The sequence below is a fragment of the Corvus kubaryi genome, unplaced genomic scaffold (assembly GCF_017639235.1).
Source record: "Corvus kubaryi isolate FWS band 111438036 unplaced genomic scaffold, C.kubaryi_AGA036_p1.0 37397, whole genome shotgun sequence".
In the NCBI taxonomy this organism is placed as follows: Eukaryota; Metazoa; Chordata; class Aves; order Passeriformes; family Corvidae; genus Corvus; species Corvus kubaryi.
This window is the reverse complement of record NW_024581136.1, coordinates 14813407-14840749: the sequence shown is the minus strand read 5'-3', so window position 1 is coordinate 14840749 and position 27343 is coordinate 14813407. Positions and strand designations below refer to the sequence as shown.

The window sequence follows — 27343 nt, the reverse complement described above, 5'->3', positions numbered from 1 at the left end:
TCCTCCAATCAGACAGTTTCTGACATTTAGATCTCATCTATTCCTTGAATATGTCAGCAGATGTAATACAACATTTTTCACTGACAGACAGAGAAACTAAGCCAGCAGCACAGAGTTAAGTCATTTGATTGAATTTCCAGGTCACATTGGCAGGGCTGATCCAGCACACCCAATCCTCTCTTCCCTGCTCACTGTTTTGGATCAGATCTTTTAGGAACTTGCCTGCACAAACACAGTGCAAAAGTGGTTGCCTGCAGCAGTAAAGTAGCTTTCACAAAGCAGAGAGCCAACCTGCTTACTGGGTGAGCATTGCAGGCTGGAGTACTTGTCTGAACCAGGGATGACACCAGGGAAGAGCTTTTGTAAATCATGTCTTTGCTCTGCTCTGAGTCTCTGTGTCACACCTGTACCTTTGCAGTATGAACAGATGTCTCTGGGTGGTGGTCTTTAGTAAGATGGGACATGAGAAGCTGCAACAGTGGCTTTGTACTGGTGCTGACTGTCCACCCCTCAGCAGAGTACAGGTCCAGCCAGCTGCCCTCTGCCAGATGCTCATAAAAATTAACAAGAAGACTAACTGCAGACTGCTGTATTTTACCACAGAAAATAAAGTCAGACAACAGCTAAAACTGGGGAGGGTAGGAGGGAAAGGGGAGCACAGAAGACAGACCAAAGGCAACATAAGTGCTGTATTTATTTTCTAATCCCATCTCTTTTAGTGTCTGTGATGAGCACTGTAACTAAAGAAATCTAACTGAATTAGAATTTCAATATGACCTGAGCAGATTGGAGCTGTTTCCATTCATGAGCAGCACGTCCCAGCTGTAATTGCCTGCTTGCTTATCCACATAGCTCTTTACAGCTAATCCAAATGCAGACTCAAAAATAAATAGTGCCAGAGCATTCACTTCCTGCTGGGCAGTAGTTTCAGCTCTCCTCTGCCTTTGCTTTGTTCTGGCTGGTGCTCTCCATGGCACAGGGACTGACTCAAAGGAGATAAAGGATGATTGACCCGCTCAAGGAATTAGGTGACGGAAAAGCCACTCCTGATGTATCTGCCCTGCCTGTTTGTGCTTTTCCTCTGGGTGTTATTTTGCATCTGTTTATCTTTCTCTGCCCTCACCTCTCTCCCCAGCCACATCACTCATGCAGTATGCTTCTCCTTCATGGTTTCCCTAAAAGCTGCTGGTGTCCTCTGTGTCCCCAGAAGCACATCACTCTTCCTCTCCCTGTGCTCCTACCTCAAACACACTGCCAGTATTTTAGTGCTGAAGCAAAACCCTCTTCGGGGACATTTAAAAGCCATGTCCTTCTCAGATCAACTTCCCTGGAGGGGTGTAAAGCTGAGGCACAATTGCACAAAGCTGGACAGGGCTTCCCCATGGATGGGACTTGGCTCAACCACATAGCAAGGCTCTGCCTTTGCTCTCTGACATAGAAGTCTGTACACGTCTGGCTCTCCTCCCTCCTCCTCACTGGGTGGAAGGTGGTTGTCCACCATTTTCAGGCTGTTTTTTCAACTACAACCACCACAGACTTCCTGAGAGCCTTTGGCCAAGTCTCAGCAGCCTCTGTGCTTCTGTTCATCACCTCTAAAACAGCACTGCCAACACCCTGTTTCTTCATACTTGGGGTGTAAATCCGAGGTCCCTGAGCTGACAGTGGTGAGTGGACATAGGAGTCAAGTCTGAAGCCACCTCACTTCAGTGTAGTCAGAGGCATTCAGCTCCCACTGTGCAACAAATTACTCTTAGAAATAGATTTATTGGTATCCAGAAGACCGTTCTTTAAGGTCTGGTCCAGTAGGTACTCACAAAATCTCAGCTGGGGAGAAGGTCACTCCCTCTTGATGACCATCAAAGAGACTGACCTCAGCATGGAGCAGTGTGCCTCCATCTCCTTTCTCTCACCCCATCTCCATCTCCCACTGGGTTTATCAGGGCATAACCATGAGCAACAGAACCTCCTCACTGCCACCCACATGCTCTTCCCCAGCCAGCCTGGCCCAGGGCTGTACAGCCCTTCTGGTGCAGAGCAGCACCCAAGGTGATATATCCCTCTGCCATTGCAGAGGACTGTGTTAAGATTTAAAGGAGAGCATCAAGTGAGGTAGTGCAGCACTTTCACTGCCTTCCTCCTTACCCCCAGAATCCTTCTCCATCAGACTACCTGGTCTTTGGCAGAGTAGATCTCCCTATAAAACTCTCTTGGCTCAGCTGGGTAGAAGCAGATTGTAGGGAGGCGACCCTGCCCTTGCACTGCCACACCCCCTCCCAGAGCCAACCCCATTTTAGAGGCAGATTGTGCCCCTCTCTGAAGCCAGGGAGCAGCTGAGATGATGAATATAGTGCTTGTCCAATGTGTCACTTGCTACGTAAATTCAAATTCAGCACAGAAAGCTAAAAATGTTTGCAGAATCCTGACAGGCAAAGTGGACAATTATATTCAGCTGTTCCTCACAAATGTTGATCCTCATGACTGCAATGTGCCAAGAGAGGCATTGCCTCGTGCTTGGATTGCAAACTCGCCAGCACCAAAGCATGAGGATGGTAGCAAGGGCTGGCTCTTCACTACGTGCTCTGGCCCCTGGAGATGGCCTGAAAGCGTCCTCTGCCAGGTACCCTGGTGGCACCAGCACCTCTCTTGTACAGACAAGGAAGCTGAGGCCATAGTGCCAGACTCCAAGGCAACCAAAAGGTCACCAAAGAAGAGAAGTTGTGAGTCTCTTGCTTGCAATGACAGGCAGTAGCTCCCTCCTTTGTAGCTGAACTGGGCACACAGGAATTTCTTCAAAAAGTTGCTGTTTCAATCAACTACATCAGAGTAATTGAGACTAATGCAGTGTGGCCAAGGTGAGTGAAAGTTATCACTGGGATAGTAATGTATAGGAAGAGACACTTGGGAAAAAAATAAGAAAATTGGGGAAGGAAGTTAAAGGTAAAAAGATCAAGAAGAATAAAGGCTATAAAGTCTACAGCCATGCTGGATGGGCTGCTTGTACTAGGAAGGTAGTTCTTGGGAAAGGGGAAGCCTAGGGATGAAGGGCATCAGTAAATAGAAAGGCTTGAAACTTTCTCAAAACACAGAAAGTCCGCACCAGAGAGAAAACCATCATGAGATGGAAACACAGAAGATTCAAAGGTTACGTTGGAATATTTAATTTTGAAGTGTGAACATACTGTTATGTAGCAGGGAGATACAGATACCTCAGCCTTTCTGAATACCTCTCTTTCTCCTGTATATACTGGAAAGAGGGAATCAACAATTGCCAAGAATGACTTCAATTTTAAAGAATTATTGCCTTAGAAAACATACTTAAATTTCACTATGTTCCACACACTGTGTTTTGCACCTCCATGCGATGGCTTCTGTTGTCACCAGCAGCCCCATTCTCCTCCTTTGGAATGTCCTAGACGTGTCTGTGACATGGGAGCCCAGAAAGACCACTCTATGTCCTGGATGTCTCCCTCATTCAACTTAAAATCTAGAGGGAGAGCTCAGCTCTTAGCTCTGTGGGGATTTTGGAGCAGGGTCAGAAATAGTGGTGAATCATTAATGAAGCATCATTAACCATCAGTCTTCTTATACTCATGTCAGTATATTAGCACCAGCTGCCCATTGTCCATTTTCCCCTTGCCATAAGGAGGAACCCCAGATTCAAGGTCATCTGCTGGTTGAAGTAGTCTGTCAGTACAGCTGGAGCTCCTGAGATGCTGCAACAAGAGCAGCAATTAGTGTCACTCTGTCCTGCCCCACGCCCATCAGCTGCAGAGCACCAAAGTTCCCTCACGAGGCACAAATTCATCCTTTGATGTTGCTTTTGCTGCTTCTCAATTCAGAGCTGCTGCTGCCAGAGCATTAAATGTTCCCTAAGTGGTGACTGTCTTCTGCTAATGCAGATGTATTTCTTTTGTGAGTTAGCTTAATTCTGTCCTTGGTGTGTGTTTTCTCTCTTGTTTTGGATGCAGACAAGGGTTCTAGGTACAGCTCTTCCATTCTTTCAATACCGGGACTGGAAAACTGCCCTGGATCATTTCCTGAATCAGACAGGAGCATCTAATACAGTAGTTACTTCCATCACTCTGCCTGGGAAACTCTTCCATGCTCTTCCAAGGCACCTAAAAGCCAGGCTACCCTCCAGTCAGGCTACACTTTACATCAAAAATTCAACAGGCTATTTCATTTATTCTCCCATCCGTCATCACACATCACTTTTCCCTGTTTTCTGGCTCATCAAAGCTACAAGAGAACATTCTATCACCAGACAGAGGCACGGGTAAGACCTATTGGGACACAAAGTCTAATTGTCCGTATTCAGTAAATTCACCTCAAAGTGAACAACTGCAGGTTGTTCCTTGCAGGTTGTCTTTGATGTCTGGTTTCAGTCTCTTCCTTTTCTCATGGGTGATGGTGGGTGGGACCACACCAAAAAAGGGTCTATCCAGGCATGAGAGACCAAATATTTCCCATCACTCAACAGCAACTGACCCGTCTGTCCAAGAACTGGCACTGGCAGCTGTGGGGTGGCACAGGGAGAGGTTAACAAGTGGACTAGCAGAAAAACTTTGGGGTTTCCAGAGAACTGCATTGGGGTTCAAATGAATCCTCTGGCCAGGAAATAATGGGATAAAGCATCCAGGATTTGTCAGCATGGACAGGGTGGATGTGGGTATATTCAGACAGAGTTGAGGTGGTCAGTGATTGTATCTTTAGGTGAATATTTAGCTTTTGTTGCCTTTTGATTACTCAGGGTGTCTTTTATGAGGAAAAATTAATGCAAGTGCTTCTCTTTTTACAGTGGCCACATTGCCCAGGAAATGAAATGTCATAAGGGGGAAAAAAGCTCATTAGATGGTATCATAAATGGCTCTCCAGGGTCTCAGAAAACCTATAATTAACATAAACGTAGACAGAGGCAATGACAAGCAAACACACATATAAAAGCCAGCTTTCCATCCAAAAACATGGTCTGCAACATGTCTCTTTGGCTGTTCACAGCTCTGGGGACCTGGAGGTAAGGGACTTTTATACCAGTCACGACACAAACTGAAGACAGAGGGAGGAGAGCAGCCAACCCAGGGTGAAAGTGAGGACAACAGAGCATATAATATAGCCCCCAAGGTAGCAGCTAAGGGATTTTGTGATTCACCCTTGGAACTACATCCTTTTCTGGAGCAATTTGAAGCAAATGCTATCCTGGTGTGTTTTCTTCACACTGAAATCCTCAGTCAGGTGGTTGCTGTTAGGTGGACATGTTGATACTCCTTAGGACAGGGCAGAATAGTTCTAATCTTGTAAGAGCTATCTCAAGTCTTCATCTCGCAATAGCTGAAAAAGTGGAAATCTTGTCAGATTTTCTAGTGAGTTCCATGAAATCCACCAGAAGGTAATGTTCAAGAGGAGGATGAGAACAGGAGAAGATGGGAGGAGTGGGACAGCATCACAGACTCATGTATTTGTACCAGACTGTGCACTCTTTACTCTGCATTTCTGCCTTTAACCTTGAGCATTTACTCAGAATAGACTCAGATATGAAGAATGAGGTGTGTTTTGTAAAAACCAAAGCTTGGCCTCCTTGCCTGTCTCTGTAGCAACTGTGTCAAGAGACAACTGCATTGATGCCACACTGTGTAAAGAGTGAAGGAGACAGAGAAGCTCAGGCAAGGTCAGGCAGAAAGCCCAGAGTCCCACCCAGCATCCTGACTAACAAAATCACATCAAGTACAGCAGTATGTGGACAACCTGCCTCACAGGAATATCCCCCACAGAATCCAAACAGTCAAAAAGCAGCTTGAAGCATCTCTTCTCCACTGTTTTTAACAGGTATTGTCGTGACTTTAGGTTCTCCGTCTGTTCAAGCAATTACACAATCCACTCCGAATGCGAGGCTCACATCCTGCAGTAATGAGTTTCACAGGCTGATTACTTGTTGCATGATAAAAATAAGTTGCCAGCAGCTGACTCTAAAAAACAATAGGGAAAAAAAAGCCAAGAAAAAGTAGTGATACTTGTTTTCTCAGAAAAGAGAGAGGGGGCAGGGAAGGAACAAAGTTCTCAATCCTGCCCAGGGACTTACCCAGGATGGGAGAAAGGCGTGGAAGTTTGCTAACTGACCTGATGGGGCAGGGCATGCTCATGTAGGTTGCAACTTCAGAGGTTATGAATCCTCCAAAGGCCTTCAAAGATGGGTCTTGGGGAGGTTGTGTTGTTGCTGGTGCACAAAAGATTTTCATCTGACATCTAACCCCTGTCTGAAGGAACCATGGACGTCAGTCACTTATGTCCACGTCTGGAGCAGCATTATGATGTCATCAGTGTTACAATTTTACACAAAATTAGGTGCGCAATGGTGTGTTAAATAGTGGTAGTTAGCTTGGATTGCTCAACTAATGAAGCAGGCAGCATTAAAGCTGTCACATATGGACTGCTCCAGGGCACTGGCACTATAAGGGAGTCTGAAATCACTCCCACTTCACTGGGAAGAGCAGCATTCCTTTTCCTTCTCTGGCATCCCCTCAGTGGGACAGATGCCCTGACCCAGCTCACAGCCCAGCAGTGCTCCTGCACTTTGCTCTGGAGCTTATAAATCTGCCTTGCTACCCAGGGAGTCCTGCCTGAGTGTCCCTGTAGGCTCAGACAGGTGGCAGAAGCTGCTGATCACCTCTAACGTGTGCCTAAGTTTTGCTTAATTAAGAACAGCCTCTCTAATAGCATCCATCACCGTCTCCTGATGGCTCTGGGACCACTCAGGCTGTGGCAGCACAACCAGCCAGACTTTCCTGTCGTGTGTGACATCCTAAAGGGTGCAATGGCAAATATATAATTTTATTTTCCAGCATTAAGGGACTCAGCCTGGGACAGGCTCAGTCCAGAATCTGATGTGGCCCTTGGGTAGTTTGTCTGACCCCTCCTGTACGGCTTGGAGCAGAAGCACCAGCTGGGTGGTCACTGTGGTGTTGTCTGAGGTAATGTGGATGAAATCTTACCCAGCAGTGTGAGGATTTGGCTCAAGGTCTTACAAGTGAAATTTCTGACCAATATCACTATAAAAACACTTCGTTTTGGCTGTATTGGTTAGATCCCAGCAGATGCTACTTTACTATAGTTATTTCAGAGAAGAAGTGCCTCATCTTGTAGTTTATTCCCCAGTACTTGACTACAGTGGTTGTAAGGAAAGAACAGAGTTGTTCTTGGCCTTCAGACTGCAGTGATGACCACAGAATCAGGGAAAGGACTGGTCCTTGTCTGCAGGTCCCAGTCCCAAGCCAGCATCTCTGAGCATGGCAGCAGGATCCCAGCAGGGAGGAGGTGGCAGGAACACCAGTTTGGCCAGTTTGCCCATCCAGCTGCCCAGCCAGGGTGTGAATTTGGCCTGGGGCTGTGTCATGGACCCTGTGGTGGGGGCTCTGGGCTGACTCCAGGTGGAGTGCCCAGTCCATCAGCACCCATCAGCCTGTCTGTACAAGGATGGATTTTGGCTCTTGTCCATGTCAGTCTTCCCCTGCAGCCACCTCTATAGTATTTAAGTATTCTCCTGGTTCACCACTATGCAAATATTGAAATTAGCCCTTTGCATGATTATGGAGACAGTGACATTACAGACTTTCTCAGATCATGTGCCTTCTCTGCTGACAGCATCAGCCATCAGGTTTATTCTTCAGTGAGCTAAAGAATGGCCTCCAGTGTATGAAAAATTTCACAATGAAGTATTTGGTATCTGGAATATTTCTTTTTATTTTTTTCCTTAAGCTTTTATCTGAATGCATTAAAAACACAAAGTATTGTGCTGTGAAATAATGCAAAATACGGCCCTCATAAGAATGGCCCAGTTCTCAGAGATGGAGATTTTTAACTGGGCCTCACTAAAATCAGAAGAAATTAAAAGAGGCTACGAGGGGAGCCATAGCCCCACTAGCAGGTCCAATATAGCCTGAGCCCCTGAGAGAAGGCAGCAGGTCTCATACCCTGCAGTGAAACAAAGAATTCTTGGGCAGGGATCTAACTGGTCTGGCCAAATGGCCTCAGGATAGGAATTTCTCCATGGGAAAAGATATCTTTGTCATATGGGTTACACTTCCACAAAATGTCACATTTACATCTCATACCTGTGCCTCATTCTGACACCTTCCCTGAGAGCCTCACCTTAAGGAGAGCTGCAGAACAACAAAATATCTGTAATGAGTGTGCATGTGCTGAAACAATAGCCATTTTGTCCCCGAAAAATACTGCCATAAGAACATTGGACACAGCTATTACCTTTTCTTAAACTACTGATGATTTCTTGCCCGTGCTGCGAATCCTTTGCAGTGTGGAGCACAGCCAAGCCTGATTAGCCAGCCTCGCCTTTTGCCAGTGGGACTAAAGGGATTTATTCTCCATTCTCACACACGGATCTCTCATCCCCATTATTTTACATCTCACCTCGAGTTAACACATGGTCCATCTTCAGAGCACGCTGGGCATGGCCACAGGGGATCTGGCATGCTGGATATTGTGTGCTCTGCCATGTTGGATGGGCAGTGACAAAAATTATCCCTCTTCCCCCAGGTCCTTCCATCGTCCCACTGCAGCGAGCAGAGCCAACACTGGGCAACCCTCTAAAATGTTTATTTGGACCAGTGGCCGGGGATCTACATCTTACAGACATGATGAGAAAAGGTAAACGGCACCTGTGCTGACTGTCTCTTATGGGTTTGAATATTTATGGGTGTGGCCCGTAGCTTCTCCCCAGTGGTGGCACTGGAGAAGTAGGAGGGATGCAAAGGCTGTCCTTCCTGTGCTTCACAACCCCGGCTGCTGCTCCACCAGGCACAGGAGTGCCAGGGTTACTGTGCCAAGCCAAAACAGAGCAGAGGGGCAATGCCAGAGCCACGGCCAAAGTCTTCCTTGTTCTCAGGACATGAGCAACACACCATGACCATCTCTGAGGTCAGCACAGGTTTAAAAGCACACTAATGCCCAGCCACAGGTGTGCAGCCCCAGCTCCAAGCCCTGTGAAGCCTTTATACTTTTTGCAGGTGTCCTGCTTCCAGCCATCACCCACACTGGCCCTGCACCCCCTCCGGACAGCACACAAACACAGTGCTTCCTGTCCCCCAGCCAGATCACTGCCCCACACAGCTGTTACACATCTGGAGGATGCTTCCAGCTGCCAGAAATGTTTTCTGGTTACACACGTGCACACGTGAGGATGAGGGTGTGTGCAACACATTGCGCAGTAGCTGGGGGTTGTTAAGCTGCTTGAAAGTGAGCTGGTGTCTCACGAGCCCACTTGAGTGGTGTTGCTGGAGGGAACAGGCTGAAGCAGACAGAGGAATAAATGAGTTACCGGATCTCCCAGGGGAGCAGGGAAATATGCCAAAGAGAAGGGAAGGGAAGGAGAGGTTTGAAGTCCACAGACAAAGGCAGTGCTCAGCTGGGAACGAAAGAAGTTAAATATCAATGATGAAAGAGCAATTGTCGGTAATGCTCAGACTCATCATTCCAAAATCCCTCTCCTTTGTAGTAAGATTTGCTGGACAGCTTGTCTTGTCACAACAAGGACACATTTGCCGTTCTTTTCTTTCCTTTGCCCCTTCCCACCTCTTCTTCAGTTCCTCTTGCAGTCATTATTAAGTGTAATCACAAAAAGTCAGACTCCAGTGAAACAAAAATGGATATCAATGTATCTACAGTGACAATTAGTGAAACACACCCTTCAGTGATTCTAATGAGACATTACTGCTGGCATCTGCTTGGGAAAATGCACTCCTGAATTCAGGAGCAGAGCTACCCTCAGGACCCTGAGATTCTTTGGAAAATTGGCCGATTCACTAAATGTTTCTGCAAAGATTGCATAGGTGTTCAGCTCTTTGGATTATCTGATCCCAAACAGATATTTTGAAGACAAAAAGGCCAGCTTGGCAGCATGAACTTTCATTGAGGCTGGTTGTCTAAATGCCTCCTGTACTTCTGCAAGTCTCTTCTTTAATCAAATTTTCCCCAGGCTAATATTCTTCTACGTTAGGACACAGTCATGGTCCAAGGTTAGACACTTGGAGGAGGTATCTACCCACACTTTGGGCTGGCTGGAAGCCATGTACTCCTGATTTGCACAGCCTTTGACTCTCACCATGCCTTGAAGTTGGGCTGAGGGCTCACCAGAGTCTGGTCAGTATAAACCCAGGCGGAGCTCATCCCTGCCTGCCTGCAGAAACAGGGAAAAAGGGAGCAGTATCTCTGTGCCTACACACCAGCCATGGTAAATTCAGATATCTTGACAAGCCATTGGGTGGGTTTGTTTCCTAAGAGAGTCTGTAGAGCTCTACAGAAGGACTTCTTTGTATCTTGTGAGTGATTAATAAAATGCAGGAGAGAAAGGGAGGAAAAGAAGATGGAAGTAAGAGAGTGTTGATGGCAGCCTGAGGACTGATGGCAGCAGAGGAGAGGTGTGAACACAGAGCAAGTGCTGTTAGTGGGAGAAACTCATCCTCCAGTGTCTGGCAGTGATTTTAACACATGTAAGGTCACCAGTGCCATCATTATATCCAACAGGTGGTGCCTTTTAGAGAAATGACTCACCTTAAATGACCCTTTCCTAGGGATTTTTTTCTTTAACCTTCAGACAGGAAGATTGTCATATGGATCAGCAAACTTGTCACCCAACATATGCTACGACCACAGAATTTTCAGGGATTGCACCATAATATTAACTGTGCTGCAATGAGTCACTTGCTCTAGAGGAATCACCTCTGCCTGGGTGGAAGGTATCTCTCAGGCATCTCTTTTTGCAGGATCAGCACCAAAATATCTGTATTTCATTGCCATTTTAGCCATCAACTATTCCCCAGCTGCCACATTTTATGCTTTGAAAAACTAGTCAAGCCCTCATTCTTTCTCAGCTGTCAAAGAGGCTCTGCACAACATTGCAACCATTGGAAACACAAGGCACTGGTTTGGTTTGGTTCAGTTTTGTCCAGCCTGGTGAGGAAGAGGGAAGGAACTGAGTGAGCAAATCTGTTAATATCTATAGGAATCCTTCTACAACTATCACTGAGTCTATTCTGAGAGCTCCAGAGATATTTCCTGTTGCCATAGGTCTACTAGCAAAAACTGATGCAGCCAAACATACCTGTAAAGAAAAATGTAAAGAAGTTGGCTTCTGAGCAGAAAAATCCCTGAGCACAGGGAATTCTGCAGGTAAGATGCAGGAGTAGTATCTGACCATTGCATTCAAGGATTTCTGATATCAGTAAACACCTCACCATGAGGTAATCTGAGTGACATCTGCATAACCACTGTGATAGTAGAGAAGTGAATGGGAATTCAAAGTCATTCTGAATTATTCAGGCAGGCAGGCAACTCCTGTCTGACAAGCCCCACAACTGCGTGGTGCCAGAGGAGGCAAGGTCTCCCTCTGTGTCACACCATGGTCTCTTTGCCAGGGGAGGGCTTTGAAGGTAGGTAATTTGTGTTTATTTGAAATAAATAACGTAATTGCAGGTGCCTGGTTATCCTAGCTTTCCCGTGAGGACACTTAACACTCTTTACAGAGCTCCTAGTACTGCTCATTTTGGAGCAGGAGAGACAGAAGGATCTGCTGACCACATTGCAGAGGGATCCCAGCACTGCTGCTGTGCAGGAACGTGGAGAGGGAAATCTCTGCTCTGTCCCCAGCAGGCACAGTCACGGCTGAGATTTCCTCTCTGGCATCTGAGCCCAGGGAGAGCAGCCAACCCTTATTCTCTGAGCAACTTGGCAAAAAGGACGTGGAAATTTAGCAGGGGAGAACTTCAGTTTGGAAACAACCAAGTGCAAAAAGACCTTTTCTCCTTGGAGGCTTGCTTCCTATTAAATGTCTTTGCACACGGTGGGGAGACCCCATGTTCTGACAGCTGGGACTTCTTTAAAAACAACCAGCCCCCCTTGAGGTCGTATGAGGAGCTATCCCAGGTAACCACAAGTATTAGACGGAGTCACCCGGACGAGAGAGTCTGGGATGCAGCGATCTGTACTTAAACACAGCACAGAGGCAGCTGACTGTGGCTGTGCAGCTCTGGGATCCAAAATCAGCCAGCTAAGCACGGCATTCTTCCAGCTGACCGAGCAGAGAGAGGCCCCTGAGCTGTGCCAAGAGTTCACAGGTGCCCAAGCCCACCCCGACACGGCTGCACACCCTTGTGCAGGGTACTGCTGCTGCCCCAGCAAGGGAGCTGCTGGGGCTGCCCTGCCACTGGCCAAAAACTGGGCACAACATATTTTGTTCCTGAAACCAGGGCTCTAAGGGGCAAAAGTGTGAAGTTTTGTAACAGCAGATGTTCCCAGTATCACACGGAGATGATTTACACCTCCCCAGTGCAGGCACAAGTGTGAGGAGGAGGAGGAGGGAGGGCTGCTCAGTGCTGTCTCCTGTGCTGTGGCAGGACTGCTGTCATGGGCTGGCATGTGCCACACCACCACCTGCCCGGGCAGGGTCACCAGGCTGGCTGACTCCTGGCAGGGATTCAGGGGAAAAAGCCCTCAGTGAGGTGTACCAGGCATCACTTTGCTGTTGCTCAGGGCTTTGAATAACAAATATTTACAGAAGGGCAATGGAAGCAGTGCTCCAAGCCTGACCTCTGAGGCAGAGCCTTCTTTAGTTTTATTTCCTATGGTAGGTGAGCTTGGAAGATGCACCTGGCAGGTGGTCACCAGTCACCCTTGCCAGGTAACTCATTTCCACCACACACCGTTCAGTCCACCCTTTTTTTTCCCTCTTATGGCATGTTCCTTGGCTCAAGGCCACATGGGAAGCACTTGTAACCAATCTCAATTAGCTATTTGTTTTTAAATTGTCCATTTGTATCCCTTTTATATCCTATGACATTAGTGAGTGATTGCACTGGGCCTGTTTTATGCCTCCACGTTGACATAAGTTATGCTGTGTGATCATTTAATGTGCTGGAACTGCATGACAATCTCTGCCTTCCTGTCTGCTTCCATTTGAGAGCAATGCAAATCCTAACAGCAGCAGTTAAATACAGTTTGATAAATAATAATAGAAAAGTAACATTAGATTATTACTCTACATTACTTCTTTGAAGGCAATTGCATCTGCCAGTTTACAATATATTTTTTCTCCTGAACAGCAGAGAAAATCTTGACAGGCTGAATTACCATTTCATTTCCAACTAGGAAAACACTGACAAGCTTTAAAGGATGGTTTTGAAGAGAAACCATGGACATTTAAAGATTTAAATTACATAAAAAAACCTCAAGGGTTCTTAGGCACAGGAGACTATTGACTGCAGTACCATCTAAGCAAGATTTTGCTATAAAACCCCACACCATATGTGCTTTTCCTGACTGTGACTCATCATCTAAATAGAAATTCAGTTCCAGTCTCATGGAGTCTATGATTAAACATATTTTTTGCTGTTGCTTCTACTGTGTTTATGTATGATTTTACATCTGTCTTCTCTCTATTTCTTTGTCCTTAATAGTCAATGTAAGTTCTCTGGTTGGTCTGACTCAGTGAATTTTTTTTCCACGGGTGAGTGAAACTTGGTGGCTTCAGCTTAAACGAGTGGTGGGTTTGCTCGAGCCCAAAGTGACGTTGATGTTGCTCACCTGCCATTTTGCAGACAGTGGAAGAGGAACTTCTCCCACGTGTACTACTGTGTCCATGTTATGGTGGTGCCAGGGCTCAGAGGTGTGCGGTTCACATGCTTCGGGTGCTGCCTGGATGATTCAAAAGAACCATAACAGAAAACACAGGAGATTTTGACCAGCCTCAGGTCTGTAAGTACATTTTAAACCCACAAAGTTTGAGTGTGTTTGAAATGTACTCAAATATTTCCTTCTCCACCATTGTGTCCTCATGACCCATTGAATCATCAAAGGCTCGGAGATGAAAGAAGGACTTATGGTTAGAAAATGCAAAGGACTCTCTGCTGAAGGGGGAATGGTTTGTTGTATCTTCCTTTTCTTTTTTTTTTTTTTCTTTTTTTTTTTAATCCCAGAACAAATAGCTCTGGTGGATAATTCTCTGAGAGGGTTTTCACTGTAATGAGTAACTGGGCTTCCAAAAAGCTGTTTTATGAATAAAGTAAATAAGATTTCAATAAAAAAAACCCACAGAAATCAACTGCAAAATCCCCACAGTGTTTCATGGCTTTGAGTCACGCTCAGGGCGGAAAATTGCCCAAAACAATAGCCCAAAACAATAGTAGTGAATCAAAAGAGAGCATGGTCCTTTCAGATAGTATTAATGATGTCTTTCTTCAGGCTATATCCTACATGTGGTAACATAAGACCTGTTACCCTATCCAGCTGCAGAAAAGACACCTCATACACCTGAACATCTTCTGGTGGCCTAAGATGGCACTGGCAGGTCAAAGGCACCTCTGGAATAGTTCTACTGAGCCAAAGAGGCTGTTCCAAAGAACGATTTACTGAGCTGGCACACGTGTCTAACTTTTTTATTTGCTGTAAGGGGTTTTTACCTTTTCAGAAATGGCTGTTATTTATTTTAGAGATGAATAAGTTTCCACCAGGTCAGAGTGAATCCGTTGAAAAAGGACACCTGAGGACCTTTAAGCCTTTCTCTCCATGAGATGGGTATGGAGGTGGAACTGCCCACCCTGTAGAGGTTGCATTGATGATTAAATATGAACTTCACATAAGAATGTATTATTTTCAACCTCAGAAATATTTACCAAAAAATCAGGGATCACGACCTACTGGACAAAAGGAAAACAGTCACAGCCCTAAAAGCTGGAGAAGACCGGGCCATACTCCTCGGGCTGGCCATGATGGTGTGCTCTATCATGATGTACTTCCTGCTGGGAATCACGCTGCTACGGTCCTACATGCAAAGGTAATTTCATGGTCGTCCCTGGTCTCACACCCCTGCTCCAGCTGACTTCATGTGCCTTATTCTTTTGACTCTTTTTATTAAAGTTTTATAATTTTTCCTTTGGTCAACATAAGCTTGACCCTGCACTTCCTTGCCCCAATATAAATCAGGCACAGCCACAGTGAAAAGCAATTTGAGTAATACTGGCATAAAGTGAGGGAAGAATTAGATTCCTGTTTGACAAAATCTTGATCCACAGGCTTTAGACTTGGCACAGTTTAACACCAGTATAATATCCATATCAGCTGGCCTGCAGTCTGCTGAACCTTATAAGCTCCTCAGGGGCTGTTGCTGCAAAGCCCAGACTCAGGACAAAAGAGCAAAAAATAATTTTCAGCCTTGAAAAACAGCACACTTCCAAATGAAGGATGGAGAATTAATTTGGGAAAGAAATTAAGCTCTTTATAACATGTAGCTTTCCATGTTGGTTATTAATTTAATTTTAAGAAGTGAAATCCTCATGATAGTAATCTGCTGAAAGTGGAAGACCATCTTTCATCATTCCTGCACTGCACTTAATTTTTCTGAGGCTGTCTCTGTCTTCCTCCTCTGCCACTGAGCAGAGAGTTTGTCCTGTGATTCATTAACAACATTTGTAATCAGTTTTCAAGCATCAGCTGTATTTAAAATCCAGCACAGACTGCAATAAAGCTGTCAGGGGTGGTTTTTTTCTGCCCTGATTTGTGGAGCTAAGAGAATGAAAAATGTGTAACGAGGCATCAAAATATTAGTCTGCCGTGCCCCAAACCACACTAAGGCAGGGGTACATACCTGGCACACTTTGGGTTAAACTCCACAGGCTTCTTCTTTAGGCACATGCAATAAGTGCCTGCAGTTAACAGGTATGAGCATCCTCAAATATACTGGTGCACATGCATGAGAATATTCCCTCTTGACCCTGCAGTGACAAGGAATACAGATGAGGATGAGCTGTACTGATTGGCAGCATCTTATTTGTGTGATAAAGTTATTTGTCCTGTTTTAAATCAAGGCAAAATTTAGATTTTGAAAACTGAGATGAAGACCTGTTAAGTTTCCAAGAGCATTTGCTCTTCCAAATTGCTCTCCCAGCCCTTTCAGCAATATCAGGGTCAATTGCAGAGGCTGCTAAGGTCAAAATTGCTCACGCGGAAAGAGTTGATTTATATTGTAAGATACGTGGAAAAAGAATTGCCAGAAGATATCAAAGCACCTGCAAAGTATCAACTATTCCATCTTCACAAGTCTGTGGTGGGTAGGTGTTACCTTATTACCCCCCTGCATGAATAAAACAGCAGCCAGAAAGGTGAAAGCGAGGAGAAGACAACCCAGGAGTCCTTGCTGTCACTTTTTTTCACACAGCCAGATCTCCTCAGGGGTTCTTCTCTTTCACAGCAATACCCCTTCAACAAACACTGCCTGTGAGGGGAAAAAGATCCTTTCATTCCATTTCCCCCCAGAAAACATAGCATAATTTAATATAAATGTGAAACGGAATATACAAGCAGAATTACTGCTAAAGCAAAACAGCAATAGAATTAGTCAGAAATCTTTGATATCACTTACTATGTAAAGCCTCTCATCGGTTTTGTGAGGGGCAAGCAGACCCTCATCCCCTTCATCGTAGGGTAGGACAGCCACACTGGGAGCGAGTTGAGGGGCTGAGCACGATTAAAAGGGAACCCTGGGTGAAACCTTCCCCCAGCCCACAAGGGCTTTTTGCCCTTTCCCCAAGGAAAACACAGCTGTAGATTTTTAAATACATGCTCGTGAACATTGCTAGTGCACAGCCAGGCTCCATCATTCCAGTTTTAGCCTCTGGTGAATTGGAGATAAGACGAAATCCTCCAGAAAAGTTACAACCACTGACTTAACTTACAGAAAACTGAGCGAGCTGCCACTAGGAAGAGCTTTCCCATAGGTACGGCTGCATGAGGTACCACTCGTGAGATCCTGTGTCTTCGTGCGTGTGAGAATATATACCCTGCTAATTCAAAACTGTGCTCTCAACCTTCTCTTTAAATTGACCTGGACTTTTAGTTAACCACCAAGTCTTGGCTCAGGGTGTCTTGTCATGCACGACTGTGTGTGTCATGCTCTCCCCAGCGCAAGCAGCTCAGTTTTCTTCTCTCTCTGCTTGACATCCTTTCAAATATACCTTCTTCAGGGTCAAAGTTCCAGGTCACTTTTCATTTATACACAGGCATAGGTGAATAGGGTAGTTTTGTGCCCAAGGGCTAAACTTTGGGTACTACAGAATAAAACACTCTCTGTGATGTGTGACATGAGACAGCCCAGGCTTTGCTCAATGCCCTGCAACACGTAGCCTCTCCTTTAAGACGCCCCCAGTATATCTCTGATGGGAATCCTGAGATGGCTTTAGTGCTTATTTGCCTATTCTTGCCATGCTCTAATTTCTCTTTTTTTCTTGTTTAGTGTCTGGACAGAAGAGACTCAGTGCTCGCTTCTCAATGCATCCATCACAGAAACCTTCAACTGCTCATTTAACTGTGGTCCAGAGTGCTGGAAAATCTCTCAGTACCCCTGCCTGCAGGTGTATGTTAATCTCACCTCTTCTGGCCAGAAGCTTCTACTCTACCACACTGAAGAAACAATGAAAATTAATTCTGAGGTAGGAGCACGAAATAAAATTTGTTCCTAAATGGGTTTCTGGAGGGCTTCTCATCTCATTATATCCATTCCTCACTTTAAATCAATATAAGGCTTCCAGCTGCTGCTTCACTGGTAAATACAGAGCAGAGAAAGCAGAAATCAGTGCACAAACTGAGTTCATGTGTCTGGAGAGGGGCAGCTTTCTGCCTCCATCCATTCCACAGAGGGTGCTGTGCCCCAAGGGTGGGAGCCTCCCTCGTCCTTTGCAAGTACTTTACAAGAGCAGGGAAGCGCAGAGCACTTGTCACACTGATATTCTCATGGAGCTGTGGACAAGTCACTTCCCACCCAGGCATGGCTCCCCATGACAGTGAACACCCCTAGAAATGTGCAGGGAGCATCCATGTGGCAGTGAGAATGGATACTCCTTTCTGCGAGGCCAGGCAAGGTGGCAGGGAGAGACGAGAGTCCATCTCCATCTCTGGTGACAAGCTCTGCACCTGAGCAGCTCCACTGAGGTCAGCTGAGCTGCTGGGGTCCAGGCACAGCACTTACCCTGCAAAGATCCTGAAAGTTTGCTGAGTGACAACTGCCAAGATAAAAGCAGCAGCACAAAAACAAAAGGCCTGGCTTTGGGGAGTGAATAAGCCAAGGAGTCACCCCATCTTTACAGCACAACTTCCCTGATTCCAGACATTGATCTTAAAGAATTATCTTAAGCAAGTCTGAAGAATTCCCCTCTCTGCCTCTGCGCGTACACGCTCCAGCGTAACTCCATCCAGGTGGGATGGAGACAGCTCCTGTCTGGAGGCTGTAGCGAGGCAGCAGATGCAGAGAAGGCGCGTCCCCTCCAGGGGCAGTCACAGCTGTGTGGCTGGCGCGGGGCTGTGCATCACTCCCGGCCAGTGCCCGCCCTCGCAGGTGGCTCCGCGCTCCTTCCACAAAGAACCGCAGGATGGGACAGGGAATTGTCCCTCTCCCCACCTTCCTTTTCTCGTGTTGACAGCACCGGTATCTGTGAGAATACAAGCTGGAGTGAGCAGGCACGCAGTGGAATCATTAGACTTACAGGTGCCAGATCTGCATTAACTGCTTGATTATCCAAGGTCACTGAACCCCAAACTGTGGGCGCTTGGCAAAGCACACCCCGGAACAGCACAGCCCCGTTTCAGGCTGCTGACAACGTAACCTATTGTGTTTCTATTTATGGCAGCCGTTCAGTAGACCAAATTACTTCTGCATATTAAGATGAAGTGATATTAAATTTAGTCAAAGCACGGCATGGTTGCACTAGGCTGCTTATTCTGCTGGATAATTAACTCCCATGACTGAGAGATGGAGTCCTCTGGATGTGAAGTATGAAATGGAGAAGAGTCCCCTCTTTTTCCCCTCTGCTCTGGCATTAGTGCAGGAAGAGGCACTCATTGCGTGTGAAGCCTGAGGCAGGACAGACCCCACTTCCTGCTGGGGCACAAGCAAAATCATGATGTGCACGCCTCAATTTGATTAAAAGAGATCAGATAAATCTCTATGCTCCACTGATTCAAATAAATCAAGAGATTCAGCATAAATCTCCACATTGTTATTGATAATTTTTGCTTGCTGAAATGGACTTTGAAATTCCCCCAGATGCCACCTCCTCTTAATTTAGTGTAGGCACAGTTAATACTTCTCCAGCCCAAGGTTGTTTTACAGGTTAAGCTCTGCTCTCAGGAGGATTCCTAAGTTTTCCTGACATGCTGCTGGCTATGTGACCTGAATTCAAAAGCAGTTTTGAGTGGAAGTTTGCAACATCTATAAAATACCTGGCTTCTTGCTCATGGCTCAGATCTGCAGAGTTTCCAAGTTCAAATCAGCACAACCCATCTCATCACTCCAGATATGCTTTCCCTCTTCCCTGGCCAGAGAGCATCCCCATGCAGCAGGAAAGCAGTCCTGAGCAGCACTGCACGGTGATGCTCCAGTTGGGTGCCAGCTGTCTCTCTCCATCCACCTACTCAGATCTGTGTTCTCTGTCTTTCCCCTTGCCAAATAAACAAAATAAAAAACCCCGTGCCTGGCTCACTGAGCTCTGACATGACTGTGAACAACACAGAGCACTGTCCTGACACTCCAAGGCCAACACCAGTGACCTTGAAAAGGTCAGCACCCCTCCACCAAGCTCTCTGCTTTGCTGAGCACCCACACACACACAAAGCAGCACCTGGAGCCCATCTCTCTCCTCTCCCCAGCCAGCACGGACAGAGCAAAATCCTCTTTGATCTTAAATAATGATTTATTCAGGAGAATTGCTGTCTAACCTGGCTGTCAGCTCAGAAGGTGGAGTAAGGAGTAGGTACAATTTATACAGAGATCTACAGCATGCTGCTGCCAGTCTCCGGTGGGAATCAGTGGGAAGCCAGTGGATACCTGTCAAGCTGCTCGAGTCTTTTCAAGAAAAGCACATGAGACTTTTTCTGGCTTTTCATTGCTCTCACTGTTTGTACTTTATCTCTAGCCTTTAGGACAAGCCCAGCTCCTTGTCAATACTACAGACAAAATGGTTTAAATGCTTCCACAGCTGCACTTTTCTTCCTCAGCTGCCGGAGGCTGTAACAGCCTCTGTGAGAGGTAAATTGGCCATGGAGCCAGGCTGGCACCATGAGGAAGGGCTGTGGTAGTTAAAGCAATTAGAGAGGCCCCATTTCGATCTCATGTTATGTAATTTTGATTATTTTCATGTCATCGAAGCTACTGCTGATTTATATCAGTTCTCCATTAGTGAGATAACAAGAAGGATTTAATCACCAAAATCACCTGTTACTGCCTGAGACTCTGAGATGATGGGGATTCTCAGGGTTTGCCACTGAAGGCTCAGGTATTTATAGGCCAGGAAGGAGTTTGCTTGGTGCAGGGAGGGGAAGCAGAGGTGTTCACCTGTGGATTCCAGTAGACCCATTTCAGGGCTGGAACTGGAGAATTCCATCTGGAGGAATCAATTCAGGACAACTCAGACACAGAACTCCTCCTTCAACCCTTCTCCAAACCTGTTGCCTTTTCCAAAAGAGATGTAAATTGACATCCCGACCACTTTTTCACAAAGATTGCCACAACACATCCTAAGTTTCCAGGCTCAGCTTGGACAGCAATCCCAGCCACAGACATATGATAAGAGTTGTGTATTTCACTGCCCAGCCTGAACTGGGGGCTTTTGTGGCAACAGCCTTTTCAGTGTAACATCATTGATTTAGAGGAAACTGCCTCCAGCTCGCCTGGAGAAGTTGTGTGAACTCCATCCTTGGAGATATTCATAACCTGACTGGACAAGTTCCTGAGCACTGAGCAGAGCACTGGGCTGGATGTGTCCAGAGGTAGTTCAGACAGGACACCTACCCAGTCCTTTATATTAGGAAAGTAGAGATAAAAACATTAATAACAACTTCTATTTGTAGGAGTCTGGTAGATCCTTCTTCTGCTCAGATTGCAAGGAGCATAAGAACCACCTTTCTCATGCTATATCACAGAATCTTCACCTGAGGTAGAGCACCAGACATTGTTTACTTGCAGATTTCCAAGTGTTGGACAATGCAGAAATGCCATAAAGAGGCATAGATTTAGTTGTCTATATGCACAGGTACAGCATAACAGTTGTGGATATAAAATTCCTTGCCAGGCATTGGAGAAAACTACTGAAAATTAAAGCTATTGAAAACAAAGAAAACATCAATACATCCCGTTATTGAGTCTTCCTACTTGTTTGCCAATCACCTATGAAAAACAGCAGAGCCAGCCCTGTGCTATCCCTGGGATCTCACTGGGGAAGCCAAGATGTTGAAGGAGGCCAGGAGCACTCCACAACCACAATTTAATGTCCTTGTCCTAGGGACCTACTCAAAGCCAAGGCCAAGATGTCTCCAGCATCTCAGGAGAACCAGAGTGAGGCAGATAGCACACAGAGTAAAGGGCACACATGCCTTGGAGAGCACCTGGGGGACCACAGCCTGGAGAGAGAGATGGCTTCAGCACAAGGAGTCTGCATGAGAGGCAAAATAAACTTCCCTAGCACAGCTGCACTTCACAGTTTCATGCTCCCAGACCTTCCATCATGGGCAGCCCAACATGGTTGGTGCTCTGTGCCAGCAGGTGTAGGAGAAACGTCTCCAATTCTCCTTCAGCATCAGGTCCCCTTTGAAAACACTCGGACTTGCTGCACTCCTGGGAACTTCTACAGAATTAGACCCCAGGAATCTTTCCTCATTTGGGCTTCTATGTTTTCCATTTTCTGTCAAGGGGAAATTGTATTTTGGCAAAAGTGGCCAAGTTCTTATTTAATCACCTCGTTCAGGATACTTCACGGCAATTCCAGAAATAAAAATGTATAGCACAAAAATGACAAGAAAAAAAACCCCAAACCCCCCAAAAAAACACAACACAAACCCATCTGAACTGGAAATACTGCTGTTATGACAGTGATAACAGATAATTTATTAAGAGAAAATGAGGAATGTTTCACTGAGAAATTTCCCCTGCTTAGTAGATTATGATCTATTAAAGACTCATGGGCACTGGAAAAGGGCTCGTGACTTTGGACATTTAAGACAAATTTGGTCAGGGTACAAGAGAATATCCTATAGGGAGCAGACATGCACGAGCAGGAAGATGGATGAGATATTAATGCTCTGATATTTTTCATCTCTAATTTCCAGAGCTCTATGAAATATTCGTAATGGCAGTGTGGCCACGCTCCACCATTAATGCTGCAGTCTGCTAACGCCAGACAATCTCTCTGCCATGCTTCAAATCATATTCTGTGTTAATAACTTGCCAATGAATCAATCATATCCTGTTACGAGGTTAATCCTTCAATCATAATTAGGACTAGAGATTTGTTGCAGTGTGTTACTAAAAAAAGTCACAGCACGTCATGAAAAAGAATGGAGGGACATTTACAAAGTATGTACATTAAAACAATAATAATCAAAACCCATGGGTCACATTATTTTAATCAAAACATCTTTTTTTCCTTTGCAAAACTCCCTTTCTCATTAAATTATCAGAAAGAAGGAGCTGTTGGACTTATGCTGGGGTCAAAAGCAAAAACAGCACTAAGAGCCACCCCGGCAACCAGGTTGATCTTCAGCTAGAGACTGAATGAAAGTCAGTAGGAAGACCTAGACTACCACTTTGTCTCTAACTGAGGCATTACCCCCGTGGGAAAATTTGTATAAAGGTCTCCCCTTATCCCTCTCTGCTCTGAGTGAAATCCTGTGCCCCCTGTGATCACTTTGATCCAAGCCAAGTGAGATCTAAACTACCAGATTCGTATTTACAGAAAGTCAATTACCCATCTAACTGTGAGCATATGTGTGCCACTTAAGATGAAGAGGTACTTCATCAGTTCTATTTTTGCATGTGTAAATTAGCAATAATAGTATATTCACCTATCTCACAAGGCACCGTGCAGATTAATGCATTAATGTTTGAACAGCACTTGGAGGTTCTCCAATGGGAAATTCTGTAGATGTGGAAAATATTGGGTTTTGCTGTGATAAATTTATTATTAGTGTAATAGTATTCCACTCTTGTTATGAAAAGCATAATCACCTCGGGGTTTCCCTGCTTGCCACCTGAACACAGACATTGCAACAGCTTTGGAGACGTGTTTTTCTCCCTGTGATTCCTTCCCAGTGTTCGTACATCCCCAAGTGCGGGAAGAATTACGAAGAATCCATGTCGCTGGTGAATGTGGTGATGGAAAACTTCAGGAAGTACCAACGCTTCTCCTGCTTCTACGACCCCGAGGGCGTTCAGAAGAACGTGATCCTAACCAAACTGTACAGCTCCAACGTGCTGTTCCACTCCCTGTTCTGGCCCACCTGCATGATGATCGGCGGTGTCGCCATCGTCGCCATGGTGAAGCTGACTCAATACCTTTCCCTGCTCTGCGAGAGAATCCAAAGGATCAGCAGATAGGAAAGGAAACTTCTCTGAAATTTAATTACAGCGAAAATACTGTTTTTCTCATTCTTCACCAAAGAACCTTAAGTTTGTAATGTGCAAGTCTGGTATAAGTTCCTTACTATATTCTTCTAAGTAGAGCAATAATGCAAAAGCTGTTCTATATGCAAACATGATGTTATTATTATGCAGACAACTGAAGAAGTTACTGTTTTGTGTTGACTGTCTCTATGATCTTGTTTTATGCTGGGATTAGTACTTTCTTTTCTACACCCAAGATAGGGCTCAGTGTGACCATTGGCCAAGCTTTAGTCAGTTGATGTTTTCTGTGTAAAGGATTCTGGGGAAAATTCACTGCTGGACAAAGGGCAGCCGACCACTTGTGCATCACTGAAGTCTCACATCTGCCTCAGTCCATTCCTTGGATTTGTGGCTTTGGCTCTTTAAATATTGGCTGCAGAGGGGGGTGAAAAAGGCATTGATATGGGGGTTTTTTTATGGTAAAATGGCACAAAAGGGATGTATTTTGAGGTCAGGATAAGTGTACAGTATTTTCAGCCTCAGTAGGACTTGGTGATGCTTTGTGTTTGCTCCCTCAGTTCAGAAGTCAATGTACCCTATGGTGTTTAAGGTCTTTTGGAAAACACTTTGGAGTTTTATTTTGTGTAGTGCTATGATTTTCCTCTGTTTTTGTCACTTGCAGAAGCTGTAGCCAAAAAGCAAAAAACACCTTTTTCCATTTTGTATTCTAGTCTGAGCCCTATTGATAGAGGTGGGACCAGAACTCCTAATGTAAAGGTTTATTATTCATTTGTCTTGTATTTGCTACCATATCACTGTAAAGAAAAAAATAACACTATCAGCTATTTTTTCATTTTTTACTTCCAACTATTTTAGATTTTTTTACTTGATATATATACAGATATATATATATAAAGAAAAAGCTATATTATATCTAGTTGTGTATTGAAACTTGTTTATGGGGGTTTTTTTCTTTGTTTTTACCCACTGAAAAATGAACAGTACAACTCATGTATTTGTAACCTTCATCCTTGGATAATATCATAACATGGAGGAGCAGCACTGCAGGATCTTATCCAATATTCATGATGGTGTTTCAGTCAAAGGTCTCTGTTGCTATGACATGGGAAATGACAAAAATCTCATACAATTCTATGTCTCTATTAACTGAATTGTTAGATAATCATCATAACACATTTGGAAATCTCTCCTGACCTTATCTCACTATGCAGTGCTGGCTGACATGAATTATGATTTACAAGACCCAGGTGCAATGATTTATTGGAAGAACTGAGAATCTGGCTAAATTGTTGTCCTATCTGTCAAATATTTACCACAGTATACTTGCCAATTTAATTTCATACACACTGTAGTCACAATGTCTGCATAATTTATTTTTATTCCCCTATAGAAAACATTCCTTCTTATGTTTTAAAGACACCTCTCTCCGTTTCTCATGTTGCACCCAGCCTGAAGGACAAACACAAGGCACATCCTGGGAGAAATCCTGTGAACCTATTACCCAGTAGCTCAAAGAAAATACATACAGGCCTACTCAAACCAAGAAAATAACATTTTTCCCTTCAAAAAGACTGAAAACCAAGTATTCTGCCTAGTTCATCTATATATGTAAGTACCTTTCCGCATCATAGCATTAAAAATTTCAAGATGTTACAAAACAAGTCATGCAAGTGTAATGTGAGCTGTAAAAAAAAAAAAAAATATGAGTTCTCAGCAGTGAAAATAAACCTGCAATCTTGTAATCAGTAGTATAATTTTCCTTAGGTAATTAAATTCCTGGAGGGTGGGGGGATAATGAAGGTTCCAAAAATATGTAATAAAAATATTAAATTAAATCTTCCAGATTTCAATATCTTCTGCCTTCAGATCTGGCTTGTTTCATCAAACGGTTTTCTGTAGCTTCTATTACCAAGAAAAGAGGAGTGCTGGTGGACCAGGGAATTCATAAATGTTCATTTGCAAAAGAGAGGTTTTGGTCAGTATGTTGGAATTGCAGAAGCCGGCACTGGGACACCTGAGAACCTCAACATCAGTGGGACTGGACTGTGCTGCCGATCACAATTCCCAAATCAGAAATGCTACATGGCCCTGGCAGCACCGAGCTCTGGTGTGGTGGCTTTTCCACACCATCACCAATACTTATGCTGGCCATTTGCACCGTGATTTACGTGCCTTGTGACATTTTTGGTGCCTGTATTTGTGTATTTTCGCTCGGTGACAGGGAAGCTGATTGTTCCTGACATTTACACATCAAACGCTGCTTTCAACGTTTCGTGCCATAAAACATTTCACCAGAGCTCCTGTGGGTGAAACATCTTGCTGCTGTCGTAGGCTATAATCATTTTGTTGACATTAAGAGAGAGATCTGAGGGATAGCAAAACAACTTGAGTAATTGGATGGAGTGAGGTAAAACAATAATTTTGAAGGGAATTATCCATCTGATCCTTGGCACTGTTAACCCCCTACTGAAGTGTTAGCACTGCAAATGGGATTTTTGACAACTCCTGCTGCCCCAAAGAGAGATGGTGTTTCAGCAGGGATGTTAGTCTGTGCTATTTCTTCCTCTACTCTATTTTAATATCACGTTTTCCCCTGCAAAAGGCATTGATGTTCCTATAGGCAGCTCAAATGAATGAGAAAAATATCTAATGCAATTCAGGAGCCAGGCAAACCTACCCTGTTTCTAACACTGGTTCTGACTCTTCTCAGCACAAACATTTCAACTCTTGATGTCCCAGCTGGGCATTTGGGATAGCAGCAGGGAAAACCCTGTCCTGGAAAACCCTGGAAGGGAAAGGTGCAATATGAAAAAGGTTGTGCAGTATACCCAGGCATTAGAAACCTATGACAAGCACCCTTGTGTGCTTTAAAGCATTTGTAAGTATTTCAGGTACCAAATTCACATGGCCTTTTAGTAGTTGTTATTTTCTTAATTAGATTGTATATGTCAAGCCTTATTTCTATTCTGGAACATCTAAATCTGAAGCTGAAGTGTGAACATCCTTGCTGTAATACTTTGAAATTTGGCACCTTGCAGCAGATTTACTAAATGTCACCAGCTAGGACAACAGAGAGTTTATTTTGATTTAGTTTTCCTCATTGAGGAGACATCAATTTATCTCACAAAATGTACCCAGTGGAAGAATACCTATCTCCAGGGTGAGCTTGGGTGAATGCAGCAAGGAGAGAGGGTTCACAAGAGCCTGCAGATTTCAAGGAGACACAAAGGCAGTGACTTCCCACCTCAAGGAAAATAGGGAATAAAGTCCCACCTTGTAGCCTCCTTTTTTTTTCCTTTGTACAGAGGATGGGAGTGAACTTGGGTAATTAATTTTTAAATTCTGCTTGAAAAATAGGGTTGGGGTAAGGGTTAGGGTCAGGGTTAGGGTTAGGTTTTGGGTTAGGGTTACTGATAGTAAGGGTTAGGGTTAGGTTTTGGGTTAGGGTTAGGGTTACTGTTTGCTCAATGGAAGAAGTAGCTGGGAAGGAACTGGCTGGTGTTTGTCTGTTCTGTGACGATTCCTGCTCTCATTTGACTGTAAAACTTTTGACCTTACAGCAGTACAGCCTCTATTGTGAATGGCATTGTCAATTACAATCACCTTAGAAATCGTTCAGCTAATTTCCCTTCTCATACAGTCATGCCATTATGAAATTTGCTCCAGGCATTCATGGAAGTTATCCAATATCTTTGCAGCAACACAATTTTTCCACAGACTCTGAGCATCTTCTCTCCATTATCCACTGTACTGTTCATTATCCATCAAATATTTGGGAAAAAACCCTCACTTTTCTGCTCCACTGAACACTTGTCCCTTCCCAGCACTCAATTTTCAGAGGAAAACAACGCACAGTTTGTGGAGTTCCCAAACATCTCACAACTGAATGCAAACTTT

At 44.7% G+C, this 27343-nt stretch overlaps 1 protein-coding gene across 10 annotated transcripts in view; it reads left to right on the top strand.

Moving 5' to 3' along the window:
- The window catches only part of KCNMB2 (potassium calcium-activated channel subfamily M regulatory beta subunit 2), a 142281-nt gene extending 116983 nt beyond the window's left edge, over positions 1-25298 (top strand). For 6 of the 10 annotated variants that reach the window (XM_042041976.1, XM_042041973.1, XM_042041979.1 and 3 more), the window contains 4 exons: positions 8548-8658; positions 14666-14836; positions 17291-17486; positions 23135-25298. In XM_042041976.1, coding sequence (XP_041897910.1) covers positions 8548-8658; positions 14666-14836; positions 17291-17486; positions 23135-23419 — 763 coding nt within the window. In that variant the 3' untranslated portion in view covers positions 23420-25298. The remainder of the gene's footprint in view (positions 1-8547; positions 8659-14665; positions 14837-17290; positions 17487-23134) is intronic. The other 4 variants (XM_042041978.1, XM_042041975.1, XM_042041982.1 and 1 more) reach the window with 3 other exon arrangements.
- Positions 25299-27343: the final 2045 nt, after the last annotated feature.